The sequence below is a fragment of the Thunnus albacares genome, chromosome 17 (assembly GCF_914725855.1).
Source record: "Thunnus albacares chromosome 17, fThuAlb1.1, whole genome shotgun sequence".
Classification (NCBI taxonomy): Eukaryota; Metazoa; Chordata; class Actinopteri; order Scombriformes; family Scombridae; genus Thunnus; species Thunnus albacares.
The window spans coordinates 1,626,708-1,641,762 of NC_058122.1; the positions used below are offsets into that span (position 1 = coordinate 1,626,708).

General features: G+C 39.3%; 1 protein-coding gene across 2 annotated transcripts; it reads right to left on the reverse strand.

Moving 5' to 3' along the window:
* Positions 1–4,919: 4,919 nt before the first annotated feature.
* prmt1 (protein arginine methyltransferase 1) lies at positions 4,920–14,961 on the reverse strand. 2 transcript variants are annotated; one of them, XM_044330580.1, is made up of 10 exons: positions 14,857–14,961; positions 9,389–9,475; positions 9,086–9,241; positions 8,893–8,956; positions 8,198–8,340; positions 7,012–7,099; positions 6,726–6,841; positions 6,411–6,561; positions 5,325–5,446; positions 4,920–5,182 (listed from the first exon to the last, which is right to left on the reverse strand). In XM_044330580.1, exons 1-10 carry the CDS (start codon positions 14,881–14,883, stop codon positions 5,099–5,101), a joined length of 1,038 nt encoding a protein of 345 aa, XP_044186515.1. In that variant the 5' UTR covers positions 14,884–14,961; the 3' UTR covers positions 4,920–5,098. The 2 variants fall into 2 exon arrangements, with proteins under 2 accessions (XP_044186515.1, XP_044186513.1); XM_044330578.1 differs by having other exon boundaries at positions 9,389–9,484.
* Positions 14,962–15,055: the final 94 nt, after the last annotated feature.

Sequence of the window (15,055 nt, forward strand, 5' to 3'; positions counted from 1 at the left end):
TGGGCAGAATATTACTCCAGGAGTAGAGTGAGCTGCTGCTACATTCTGTAATTACACATGAACTACTTGTGGTGATATGAAGGCTGATTCTAATTTTACAGACAGACAGTTTTAGGCCAAACAAATTAATTAAAATAAAGGGACTTTGTATTTCTCTATTATAATCATATATCTGCCATTGTGGGAAAAGCTTTGAAATAGAATTTATATCATTGTGTAGGTAGAAGAATTTACAGTTGAACACATACAAACACAAACAGGACAAGACTTTTTCCCTCATGTTAATAATGCAGAACTATTACACTATGATTAGATGTGATGTCAATCGGACTTTGAGGGAGGTGGGGTTATGCTGGGGGAACTAGGACACATGACTTCAGTATTTCTAAAATTCTGGCTGTAACCCTGGATTTAAACAGTGTACCACAAACGTGAACTTTGTATTTAGTGACATTTTTCATACTATGGGTTGAAGAGTTTCACCAAAGTGTATCTCGTTTCCAGTGTTGCCCTCCCAGCTCCAGTGAAACAAGTAGTTCATAGTTGAGTTTAGATGGTTATTTTCATTTATTGTCACCAGGGGACATAGGTACAATGAAACAGATCACATGCCAGAACTTGTTTAGAACTCTGTATTTAGTCTAAAGAAGGCTCACAGGAGAGCTATGGACAAAATGAACACAGCAGCTGCCTCCTGCGTGCATAACTTATGGATGATTGTCCTTGCACAAATCTCATTTCTGCAAGTACCAGAATGAATATGAAGAGCAATACTGGGACACTCAGCACCCCAAGATAGATGAGCTACCATTCAAAGGTGTTCTGCCCAAACCCACCACCCTGCATATATATATATATATATATATATATATATATATTGCATATATATATATATATATATATATATATATAGTAGGTGATCTTCATTTCATTTCAGAGAAATTAGGAACATAGTTCTCTCTACGTCACAAATTTCATTGCAATGTGGGAGGAAGTATTTACAGATTTCCTCATAGGGGTTCAGGATTAAGGTTATTATAAAGTCATTAACTTGACAATGACAGGAAATGTGATACCAGATCTTAACCAACATGATGGACTTGTAATGCAGCTGAAACTAAAGAAGATGCTCACAGATACAGATACACTTCACACCAGGTCAGAGGGAAAACATGTTTTCTAATTTACTTTCATTTTCTTAGTCTTACATTTTAACTTGATGTGTTACTTAATTACCATAAAAAATCTAAAGGACTATGTAAACATATAAAGTCTAGCCACATGTAAAAGAGCTGGAACACTACTAACATGACAGCCATGTGTTTAACTCAGCTAAACTAGGACATTCCTTAAAAACTAGAAAATATATTACACTGAAATACAAAGTCTAAACAAAATGATTCAAAAACACGTTCATATCTATTGAACACATCCTTGACACAAGTACATGGTACAGTAGAGACCATTTGCCCTGTAGAATAAGGCAGTATACTTCTATAAATGTTGATGTCAGATTTACCTGAAGGAACACTGACATGTTGGGAAATGTTCTTGTTTAAAGGACAGGTTCATATTTCTTTCAAGTCTGTTTTAAAACAACAGTCAGGTGTCCATATGAACAGTGAAAGAGGTTTTCCTCGCTGTATTGATTCCTCCTGTTCATACTGAATATTAAAAGATCCTTCAAATGTGCTTTCAATGTAAGTGATGGAGGCCAAAATCCACAGTGTGTCCACACAGTCATTTAGTGCAAAAATGCATTTAAAAGTTGATGTGAAGCTTATATGAGGCTTTAAGTCATTTATCAATCAAAAATACCAAATATTCTCTCTATTATCCAGCTTCTTACATGTGAGGGTTTTCTGCTTTCCTCTGTTTTATACTCTTACAAACTGAAAGATGTCACCTTGGACTATGGGAAACTGTAATGGATATTTGTAATTACTTTCTGACAATTTATAGACCAAATGATTCATCAAAAAAAAAACTAACAGAGATTAACCAATGATGAAAATTTACCTAACATAGATTACAGACTGGAAGCAGGAAATAATAGCTGTCATAGTTTTTAAACTAGCGAGCTTGTCACCAACACATGTACAAGTCACCAGGGTTTTGTTCAGTTATGACAGTGTGCCACCTATAGCAGGACCTTTGAGATGTGTATGGGTACTGTCACTGTACCCAGCAAAACTAGCAACAAACACTGACTCCTTAAACCACAATGACTTTTGTTTCAATATTTAAGAACATTTATTAGTGAGACAATTTTGATGTGGAGTTTGGTGGAGTTTTTTTTAACCTGTGATGGAGCTAGTAGAGCAGTTTTCCCTGCTTCAAGTCCCAGCACAATATTTGTACTTAAACACAAGAGATGAAGTTGATATTGATCTCAAATAAATGTGGATAGGACGGAAAACAAGTGTATTTTCCCAAAAATGTCTGACTAGTCCTTTAAATCCTCTGGTCAACTTGTGAGTCAATCCTGCATTTGTCAGACTTTGCTTTTTTTCTGGACAATGTAAAAAGTGGGACACATTCAATAACTCACAGTTCTAACTAAGCACTGCTCTTTTTATCACAGTGACAACATACCTGCTATATAGGAAGCCCAGACCTCAAGCCAATCCACAATCTGTGGCACATCTTGGAAATAGCTGTTCATTCAGATACCATGACCTCTACACAACAGTCCAAAGTAAGAGTGGGTGTTCAAACTGCAGTGTCCAAATGGTTGGGCTTTTTTTCTCAGTGATTTGGTATGAGACTGGCTCAAATCGGATGACAAATGACTAGTTTGTGTGGAATAGCAGTGAAATTGCTAGAAACACATAAAAAAAGCATATGTTGTGTGACAAAAATATTGCAATTCAAGGGTCACTTATTGGCTTTTATTGGAGTTTTCAACCACATCTCAGTCTTCACCTACCAAAGACATGAGCATACACATCAGATACACCTGCAACAGCTCCCCTCACTGTAAAGATGCATTGAAGGCCCACAAAATCAGTAAGTGGACTTCAAGTGACTCATTGTCACACAGACAGCAGACTAGAGTCTGGTGCTTACTGGATATTGACTTGAAGGGGAGAGTACTAGTGCAGTCAATGATGTCACTGTGTTTCCATGATAAATTATTCTGTTTGCATACTAATCAGATTCAGTTTCAATGTGGAATTAAAGAACACTTAAAAGGACACTTTTCATAGGCGCTGTGCCTCACACAGTCAATGAAATGGGTTTTTTTGTTTTGATTGTATATGTATCAGAAAATGTATTCTTTGATATCACGGTGGTGTACAACTCAATGAGGCAATGAAAAGTTAAGAAACTGTATGGTGAGAATACTCACAGAAAGATGATGTTGGGAGAATAACACACAGCTCAAAAGACTTTGTAGCCAATGCAAAAGAAGTTTCATTTACAGTTTATTAGTTTTATTAAAAAAAAAAAAAAAAAAAAAAACAGCAGACAAAAACAAAATACAAAAGAGGAAAAACCAAAATGGTAAGTCAGAGCTGTCTGCAGTGTGACAACATGGTTACTACTGTTCAGATTGATCAAGCAGTGTCAGACACACACGTATCAAGACTTTGCTCAGACACACATGGGCTCCAGGACAGCAGACAGAGCCGTGGAGCCAGCTGGAACCTGGCCTCAGGATCTGGTCCTGTCAGGCCATCTTTTTCTTCAGGTCCAGCAGTAATTAACATGTACATTATGAAAACACTGAAGATACACTTAGGATGCTGAAGTATGATTTTCTCAAAACGGTGTGACCTGATAAAAATAAAAATAACAGACAGCTGGTGCACAATGACTACAGCCTGGCTATCACACACACACACGACACGGGCCCAATAAACAGCAGCAGGATTGCAGCAGCCCACCTCTGGTTATGTTTGGAATCAATTGTAGAATGTGTGCTGTCTGCATGCATGCAGCATCTCATGACCAGAGCTCCTGCAGCTTAAGTCCAATTTATTATTACCTACAGTCATCATGATGGGACCGTTGAACAACAAGCATTCTGTTGTCATGATGCTAATAGTGACTCTCAGGTTTGACAGCATAGAACTCCAATTCTGCAATATCCATCAATTTGGATCAATATTGAAGTTTCATGATATACTAGACGACCTTCCTATTTGTGGCCTTTTGTTTGGGCAGCGACTAAACTTTGAACACAGCTGATTAGTTTGGGTTTATTTTGTATTTAGTGCCATTTAAAAACAAGCTTAACTTTTGTTGCAGCACAGTCTGTTATTCAGCAGACACATTCCTGGCATAATACCTTGTAGTGTGTACTGTGCATTATTTTCCTAATTCTATGGTGCAAGTCGCAAGTATCTAGATGCTGCTTTGATACCTTTACAGAGTATGACCTGATGTACCTCGGAATCTTAATAAACCTCCAGCTATCTTCCTGGTTTTGTACTTGGTCTTCTCATGGGTACCTGGAACCCAGCATCCGCACCAACACATGGACCCCTTTTTCTTACTATTTTTATGAATAGATGACTATTTTAGTCTGAGCAGGTCCTAAGGTGGGTTTCAGAGAAGATGTCTGAAGGACAGCTTTCTTGTCAGTTACATATGGTTTCTATTTACTGGTACACAGGTGGAGGAGGCAGGGTTTCTAGAGTTTACAGAAAACTGAAAACCCACATGCCTACAGCTTCAATAGAATCAAAAAGAAAAAGACAGGGGAGACCAGTAGATGGGTCATGTCATGACCATACAGAGGGCCTAAGTGACTGAACAGTAATACTATGCAGAAATGTCAGCAGGGCTGTTGTGTTTGTGTCTATATGGATCTTGCACATGCAAAAGGACAAGAACCCAACAGCAAAACCCAAGAGGACATTGTACACAAACATTTCGTTGAGTGACTACTGCACAATGAATCACCACGCCAATTCAAGGATGTGAAAATCTTTTAAATACTGTTAACATTTGAAGAATGACAAAAAAAAAAAAGAAGATGACTTTAAAATGTTGCTGCGGGGGAGTATTTAACTTTTGTACAGACTCCCAGGCAAACTGTATAATCTGTCCCCTACTAAAGACAAACTAACACAGGAAGGGAGAGAGGCCTCTAACGCATCCTGTACTCTGATGTCTTCGACATCTCACACAGCTGACCCTTGAAGTCAATGTCTACGGTGAAGTCCAGGTCTCTCTGCAAACCAACAAAGCAACAAGTCAGACTGGATGCACACAGCAACCAAATGGAGAGATGACAATACAAAAATACATCGTTTAAATCAAAGCACAGCAAGTATGAAGAACTGTTTTGAATGGTGGAGCTCGGTTCTGCTTACATTGTTCTTCACGTTTGGCTTCATGCTGATGGTGCCGAAGATCTCCTCACCAGTCTTGACAGTCAGGTAATCATCCAAGTAGAAGACCGTCTGCTTCCAGTGGGTGTAGGGAGATTCTGGGCCTGAGGGGAGGAAAAGTGTTCATTCATGCAGTCTGCTGTTAGAATAAATGAAAGAATTAGATTTTAACTAAGTTAAAGTCCAAAACAAAACTCCACCACAGACACTAAATGTTTACAAAAGTGTTTTTATATGCAAGGATTTCTAAAAGAAATTAAGACTGTATCAATACTCATTTTTCAAAATGTTCAATTCTATCAGATGCTCATAATGTGGTGCTATGCAGTTTTAGGATGTAGGCAGTAAAGCTGAGAGAACTCACAACATGAAACTAAATAGCACAAGAGAGTGAACCAGGTCGACTTGATGACCACTAACTACACTCGTTGCGTTACTGTAAGTGCAATAAAACCTTTGTGAGTAAAAAGCCAATAAGAGTAATGTAATCCACACAAAAGATGGACAGACGTGGGGGGTTTATTTTATTGTGTCGCCAAGTAGACAGGTTAAGGTCTAATGTGGACAGGTTAAGGTCTAATGTGGACAGGTTAAGGTCTAATGTGGACAGGTTAAGGTCTAATGTAGACAGGTTAAGGTCTAATGTAGACAGGTTAAGGTCTAATGTAGACAGGTTAAGGTCTAATGTGGACAGGTTAAGGTCTAATGTAGACAGGTTAAGGTCTAATGTGGACAGGTTAAGGTCTAATGTAGACAGGTTAAGGTCTAATGTAGACAGGTTAAGGTCTAATGTGGACAGGTTAAGGTCTAATGTAGACAGGTTAAGGTCTAATGTAGACAGGTTAAGGTCTAATGTAGACAGGTTAAGGTCTAATGTAGACAGGTTAAGGTCTAATGTAGACAGGTTAAGGTCTAATGTAGACAGGTTAAGGTCTAATGTAGACAGGTTAAGGTCTAATGTAGACAGGTTAAGAAATCAATCCTGATAAGGGGTCAATAAAAGTGTGGACTGTCAGTCCACACAGACTGTAAAGACGACAGGTGTATTTTGAGTTATAGCAGACTGACTGGTGGAGAAGCCGGTCCTCTTGTGACAGCGGGTGAACTCAATGTTGAAGTAGGTGACCAGAGCGTGGATGTAGTCATTCCTCTTCACCTGCAGGCAGAACGGTGAAGTGAAGGTCAGGTCCTCTGCCTTCACTGTGTAGATGTCCACCTCCTAGACAAATACAAAAACATTCATGATGTCAGGCCAAAGATGATCAATTTCAAACTTTTACAGAACACACAACCAGAGTCAGCACCTCTTAACGAAGAACAGATACAATTGTGGTCATTTGAAAACTTCTCAGGAATTTAAACAGAATATAAAACTTCATCCACCTTGATGAGACAGGCGCTGCTGACCAGCTGCTTAGGGTCCACCACGTCCACCAGGGGTTCCTTAATTGCAACCTCCTTTATGCATGACATATCAAAGCCATACACGTTCTCCCACCCTGACAGACGCACAAACAAGAGTCAGTTCAGTGGAAAACATGCACTCTTTCAGAGCATAGAGCTGGACACTACTGAGTACTGTAGGTTTCTTCAAACCCCAGCATCACAGACAACCTCCTACCTGTGCCATTCACAGGCTGAGGTTGGGTCAGGTGACAAAACTACTTACAGTGGATTTTGTAGTCCTTGTACTGCCTGTCTTCGATGGCAGTGACGTAAAGGGTTGCCCTGTCTGGGAAAATGAGTCCATCTGGCTTCTGTTAGAGTGCGAGAGGCAGGGAAAAAGATTCAGAACTTTTACCAGCTATCAGCAGTCATGGCATTTCTGAGCAGTTGTGCGACAGCCATGGATGTATAAAGAGAACTGTGTTGGAGAACACTGTATCCAGTTAGCCCTCCGGCTAACTTTAATGGAGATCAAACGATTCAATCGTGCAGCTCTTCTAGACTTTCAAAATGTGATCGGACCGAATGGATCAAATTCTGATAGTGAAACAAGTCTTTCACAGGTGTTGTGATGCTCAAAAAAAATAAAAATAAAAAAAAATGTATCGGCTGATTTACAGACCTCTCTTTCACAATGTAATTCTATGGGGAAAAAGTCTTTTTGGACCAGTGTACATCATGTGACGTTGTAATAACACAGTTTGGCCACTATGTCAAACTTGCTTCAAAGCCCAGCACTGTTCCTGTATCCAGTTGTCTTTATACATCCATGGTGACAAGAGTATGAATAAGATAAAAATCCTAACATATCCGTCCCTACATCTGGCTACACCCTGGACTATGGGAAGATTAACAAATCGCTGTTCAAATCCCTTCACTATAGGCCTGTTTTACCAATGTTATTGTGATCATTTTCTTATGGCGCACACTGCAATCACTCACAAAAATGTGAAGGATAACTTCAGGACATCATGCTTACTTCATCAGTTAGCATGTTTGTTTCACTTTTTTTCTTGCTAATGTCTGAGTAATGTGAAAAATATATAACCTGTGTGTTTTTTTTAATTAACACTGTAATAAGTCTAAAATTATGTGAAAATGCATAGTTTTTAGTCCAAAAACGTCAAGTTCTCTTGGGGCGAGGACCCCCAAATCCAACAACCCTCCCACCACAACCAGAATACATAAACCGTCCAGAAAACTAAGGAAAGCCCTGGTATAGAGCAGCAAAGTGGGAAGGGGAGTGGAGCACTTCAAAGCTTGGATGGACATGAAACTCTCCAGGTTGAATCATCAGTACGAAAGATGAACTGTTAGAAAACATCTGGTTCTTTGATGAAAGTATTTTTGGAACCAGCAGTTTGTCCCACTTCACATCCCTACTGGCAGAGACACATGCACATACGTACCAGCCATTTGTCCCTGGCATAAATGACCGTATTGAGCATGGACTCATAGAAGAGGCAGTAACCCATCCACTCTGATATGATGATGTCTACTCCCTCCACTGGCAGGTCCACCTCCTCCACCTTCCCCTTGATGATGGTCACAACTGGAGACACAAGAAGAGGTCATCATTTTATTTTCTCACTAACTGATCTCTGTGTGACCCAAACATTTTAAAATTGTAAATATGCCACCACACCAGTGTCCAATGGAACGTGTGAGTTTTACTGGCCCCTTGTATATTGTCACTGGCCTGGCAGTCAAAAAAAAATATGAAAAGAACTTTTTTCCATAATTTTGGAGATTTATTCATTGTATACACAATATGTACAACAGTGAAGTTCCCTTTGCATTTGGTTGTTTTCCTTTATTGATATGTAATGTTAATATGTTACACAAATATGCTAAATATAAAATTAGCATTTCTCTGAGTCACTGCTTTGTTCTCTCCAACACCATTCTCTCTCTCTCTCACACACACACACACTCTTCTCAAAATGAGTCAGGAAGCCGACAGCAAAGCTTAACTTTACTTTTAGCATTATCAAACAAAGAAATGTCCTCCCCTTGTCTTAAATTGTATACCCATGACTGATTGACTGGCCAATCAACTTGCCCTGCATTTATTTTTCCTTGCACACAATTTGATTTTACTCACCATCATCCAGCTTGTTGGCCTTGACAATTTTGACAGCATAGTCCGAGATGCTGCTGCACTCAATCTATTAAGACAAAACCAGAACGACATTTTCATTCACACTTTTCAAGGAACTAGTATTGCAAGAAATAACTAAGTCCAGCCAACGTAGAAAAACACAACTGGATTGGTTCTCAGACTACTCAACACTTACCCCTATAACTTTCTTGGCTCCAGCTTTGGCAGCAAACATGCAAAGGATTCCTGTCCCACTGCCCACATCCAGTACCACCTTATCCTTAAACAGATGCTTGTTGTGGAACATGGAATTGCGGTAGGTCAGGGTGCGAACCTCATCTTTCAACATCTCCTACAGTGGTAGTAAAAAAAAAAAAAAAAAGGCCCAAGAATACCAGAATGGTTCAGATCTTGTGACAAACTTTTATATGTTTTTATGATTCAAATATGAAAGAAGAGAAGAAAGAACTGCAGTTTTTTGAATTTAAAAAGAAATTACCTCATGAATGCCAAAGTGGGCGTATGAGTCAAAGTAGTAGTCCTTTGACGTCATATCTTCAGCTGCAGGCTTGGCTGAGCTCTCCCCCTGAGAAACCTCAACAAAAGAAACACACAATTACATAATGAAATAGCTTTGATCCCGCGTAACATACGTTTTAGCTTTGGAAGTCTCAATGCTGAACAAACCATCAATAACCTGAACTAGGTAACCATATCAGATATGATGCAAAGAATTGTTTTCTCAATTCAGAAATGTGACTGACAAACATACTTTTACACACTAGACATGCAACAATTATAGGTTTTGATGGTACGATTATAGTCTGAGGAAGAGGGGGGGAAAAAAAAAAAACAAAAAAAAAAACAGTTTCACGATTATTATGCATTAATTTATTCCACAATACTACAGATGGATAAAAATCACATGATAATGTTTTGTTTTTTGAAGAGGGAGCATAAGACATAGTCTTACACTGTGTCTAGACAGGAATTTTAGTGTGAGCAGCACGTCAGCAGACCAGTAGCAGTGAGTGCTCCATCTGTGTGTCTACACCAGAGGCGTTCAGGTACAGTGTTGAGCGTAGGTCATCCGCATGTTTGAGGCGCTCAGCCCAATACACACGACTGTAGTGACGCGTATAAAACGGAGGACGATAGACTTTAAAATGAATAACGAATGCTCCAGGATGCTTTTACGCCTGCGAGATGCAGCTGAGACGTGAGCCTGCACAGGGCCGGTGCAGACAGCTGCAGAGATTACTATGAGAGCCTATCTGTTGCGTGTGAAATATGAATAAAGAATAATGAACAAGAAAAATGAAAATAATCCATGCCAAGATGAACTTCAATTTGACATTGCAGTAATGACTTTAGTTGAATTCTAATATATAGTATGTAATTATTACTATTTAATATAAGATAAAGATGAACTTTATTGATCCCCTAGGAGAAAATATTACTAATGCAGGTAATAAACTGAAGGGTTTTTATCATTAACTGTCATCCATGCCCATTTCTTAAATTCATTTTTAATAATCTACTTTAATAATTTAATCTGATTTTACATGTGGCCTGAGAAAATCCTGTCAGTTTTTTTGTTGCAGTTTTTACAAAAATGAAAGAAAGAAATTGAGAACATCTATTATGCAGGTGTTATTAATCACTGAAATGCAATTAATTAGATCCCATACAGTGCTGGAAGTCTATAAGATCCTAATGTTAAGTTAGTCTTTTGACTCTGGCATATTTACCTACCATACCTAATGTTTACTCAACACAGATTAGAGGAAGCAACAGGATGTAAATGGTTGCACTGAAGCTCTTGAGGGGGGATTACAAGGCGTTTTGGTGAGCATTCATTTATAAATGGTGCAATGATCCTTTTCCTGCTTTGTCATTGGTTTACATTACACTGAAAGCCCAACTCTCAACTCACCGCTACCTCATTGATTGTAAGTGACACTTTTATGTATTTAATGCCCTTTTGTTTTTTTTTAAAACTTTATGTAGTGTACAACTTAGTGTATTACTTAACTTAGTGTATTACCGTCACTTGAGCATGTATAGCTGGATGTGATCTCGCAGACGTGGCATTAAGTTCGAGGTGTTGGATCCTTTAGCAGTGACTAGGAATACCAGTTTGCTTTCTATAGACCGACATCCATTAACTGGTAACTAACTGGTTAATTTTTAAGAAAAGTTGTGATGTAGCTTTCATTTGTGAGAGCTGTCCAGCAGTAAGTGGTTAAAGCTAGCTTGACTTTTAGCTCATCCTTCTTCACCGCAAAGTATTTTTCAATACATTTAGTCACAGTAGCTCTCGATGGCATAACGTGCTCGAGGTACAGAGCAGCATGTCAGTCTCAATCATTCAGCCCACCAACTGGGTGATGGCCTCGGACTGGTGCGAATCACACTTTCTCCCCCTGGCTGGCAACAACGTGTGACTGCGAGCCATCCTTGGACATGGCAGCCAGAAAAACAAAAAACCCCACAAAACCGTGATGTTGTAAAGCACAGTTAACAACAATGAAATCAGTTGAATCACTGCATCCCTATTACACACATCACAAAAGCAGACAACTCTGGCTTACATAAGAGGCACAGGGAGAACACTAGATCCAGCAAATAGCAGCCTTAAAGAAAAGGTCAAGCTAAAACTAACCCTATGAAATGAGCCATTCTAAATTACCACAGAGCGGCCATCTTCATATTCTGGGGACCATCTGACCTATTGACAAAAAGTCCAGCACTGGAGAACATCCTCTCCACAGAATAAACCAAAAAGATTGACAACTACAAGCAGCAACTGGGAAAAAAAATAAACATCACATTTCAAAAATTCAACAGCACCTCGTCTGCACCTACACAATCTACTGACAGCTGGTGCTAATCCACCTATTTTCCCTCCTCTACTGCTGACATTTTTTAATTTCAAAATTTGCTTGCCACACAATCCATCACTACCACCGATCATGATTATATCAAAGTGTGGTCAGTGATTATCTGTAGTTAGGTTGTCCATCACATCGCTGCTTTTCGAGCATCTTTGAATAAATACTCCCTCCCAGCAACCGCATCACCATGAGACAAAAAACAACTTTCATCAAATCTAAAAGGGACAAGTAGCAGGGTCAATAAAGCAATTGATGCACCCAAAGTCTTTATTACTGACTGAAAAAGACAAAGTTTCAACCTCACTGGGTCTTCAGGAAGAGTTTGGGAGCTACAATCCAGTGTGTCGACACTTCATTTGTTGTCCTGCACCTGACCTAAAAACATGGTATGGGATGTGCGCACACACATAATCTCTTAAGTGTGATAGTTTAACCATACCAAATAAGTTGGTGCCATGAACTGAAACCAACAGCTGTTTGGTGTGTAAGAAATCTATTAAATTTAGAATGGAGTTCTAAAATTGTCAGCAACTAACGTTAAACACTAAACAAAAAATAGGGATGCACCAATCCAACTTTTTTGGTCCTGATACCGATACCTGGGCTTTGGGTATTGTCTGATACCGAGTACTAATAATAGTGTTTAATAAGCTGTATGCCTCACTGTGTGGAAGAGACTGGGATCTTTAATGTGTTTAAAAAAAAAAAAAAAAAAAAAAAAAAAAAAAAAATCAGGCTTGAGTTAAACATTGCTTTGCTAACTTTGTAAAACAAAATCTAACAAATACATACATAGATATCAGCGTTTCCCCTAGGTTGACTGTTCTGGGGCGGAGGCTGATCAAAAACTCGGAAGACACTCAGCAGCCAAAAATGTCTCTGTTCTGTTTAAGAGCAGCTGAGATTGACACTAAAATGAGAATTGCTGGTCCACCTTAATGGTCAGTCCACCTTAAGTGGGCCTGGTCAAGTTAGGCTAACACATTGTTGCGAACTTCGGGGCTAACCCCCTTCAAAAAGACGAGTCTTTTCTTGGTCTTGAGAAACTGCGGCCACTTGCGCTCTGCACTCGCTCAACTAAACAATTGTTACGCACACACATTATGCACTGTCCTATTCCTTAATAGAGCTAGGCTACTCTAACTGTACCCTTCACATAGATGCCCTTTGAAGAATGAGGAGAGGGAGGATGACTCAAAACAATTCCACAGTAACGTAGGGTGTTATTGTGCTCGCACAGTGTGTGAGTGAAAATCATTAGTGGCCCAATGATCATGTGAAATTTTAGCAGTGGTGCACATAATTTTGCAGAACAAATATAGGGCAAACACTGGATATGAATTTACTGAAATGTTATTAAAATAATGGTATCTGATACCAGATCGGCCCATTGTCACCAATGCACAATTTAGCTATGTGGTAGCATATCAGTATCGGTGCATCTCTAACAAAAACCACTAAAATTCATCAACCTCTCTTGCACACAAGTAGGTACAAGTCTTATTATTCATTACATCCTCTTTAGATAAATGCACACTATTCCACAAGAATGATTTTTAATTTTGCTCTTGCGCAAATACCTGCCTTAAACAAATAGTTTTAATGTGCTAGAAATGTGAAAAATGTTTTTCCTTCTTGTTCTTACAGTTGGATGTTTGCGCTTCACTGTGCAGATTGATTCATGTGAAGAGTTTGAGACTGGAGGGCTGTTTCCACATTTATCTGCTGAAAATGGAAAGTTTCTCTGTGCTCATTGAAGATCAAACTTATAGGGGTGGGCCTAGGAGCATGTTGTGACATCACAACTAGTTTGGAAGCTACGTCTGTTCTAATATTCATTTGAAACAAGTGTGACGTGAAAACTTGAAACCTCCACTGCGAAGAATAAGAAGAAATACTACCTGAGGGAAATTCCAGTACACATCACTCACACACACTAGAGTTTTAGAGTAGAGAATAATAAAATACAGAGAATGGACTTTACAGTGAAGTAACAGACACATCTTTTGTCCAACGGTGAAACTTTTGAATGAAATATATTTGCATATTCATGGTCTTACTTTTAAATGGAGGGAGAACGAGAAAATATTTCAAGTTATTTTAAAGTGGTAATTATACGTTTTTGTGGAAAACCCATATTAGACAAACATTATTATTCCAACCAGAGTATTTTTTTATGTCTTAAAACATGTCTGGAGGAGATCTTTAAGTTAGCAGTATACAGGGCCAGCTTTTCCTCAGCACAAAGGATGGATGCACATGGTTAATGGTACTCTGATGTGATCTTGGCCTTCTTCAGAGATTGCCTCTGACCATTTCCAAACTTGCACCGTTTCAATTTCAGACTCCTCAAACGTCTCAAAATTAAAGTTCGCCAAACATACTTGCCGGGCCTCAGCAAAGCCAACTAACAGGTAAGTTAGCGTTAACTGTAAGCTGTACGTGCTATGCTATTGATTAGCCCGCCAACAACGAATGACAACGTAACAAAGTCGGAAAATGTAACGTTAATGCCGTTAATAACTCAAAACACCCAACAAAGGGATATTCCACCAAGCTTGGCGGTGTGCAAGCAAACTAACGTTTTGACAGAGTAAACCCAGTGGGTGAATGAGGCAGCATCCATGCCTGGAACAGCTAACTACGCTAGCTCGGAAGCTAACACGTTAGTTCCCATGCGGTCTGAAAGGCTCCTCAGACACCGCCGGCCGGCTGTCGCACCAACTAAACTGCGTTTCTGCTGCCAATAACGTCATTCACTTTAAGCCCGTAGCGATAGCCATCAATTTATATTGCCAATTCATAACGGGTTACGTGTTTAAAGTTTAATTTGACTTCTGTCTGATTTGTGACGTTAAATGAAAGAACGGCAAAGGCTCATACGCCAACTAAGTGAGCTTAGCTAGCTCAAGTTAAAATGGATGCATCACTATCTGATGCGTATGTTATGAAAAAAATAAGACTGTAGCGATGAACACTATCTTTCCTGGAAAACTGAACATATGTGTATGTTATTTAAAAAGTGGATACATAAGAAAAGTTCATTGTATTGCCTATTGTAAGACCTTACCTCCATCCTCTCTGCTGGCGCCGCCATTTCGATCTTGTGTCCGGCTGCGTGAGCTTCCACTAAGAAGTCTTCCTCTACTCCGCCCACAGCCAGCTTTAAATTGGCTGCTGCTTCTGCTTTTTCTTGCCTCTTAACGGCGGCGGGCAATCAGTGTTTTAAGAGCATTATCGCCACCTTCTGCTTCGGAGTGTGGATAGAG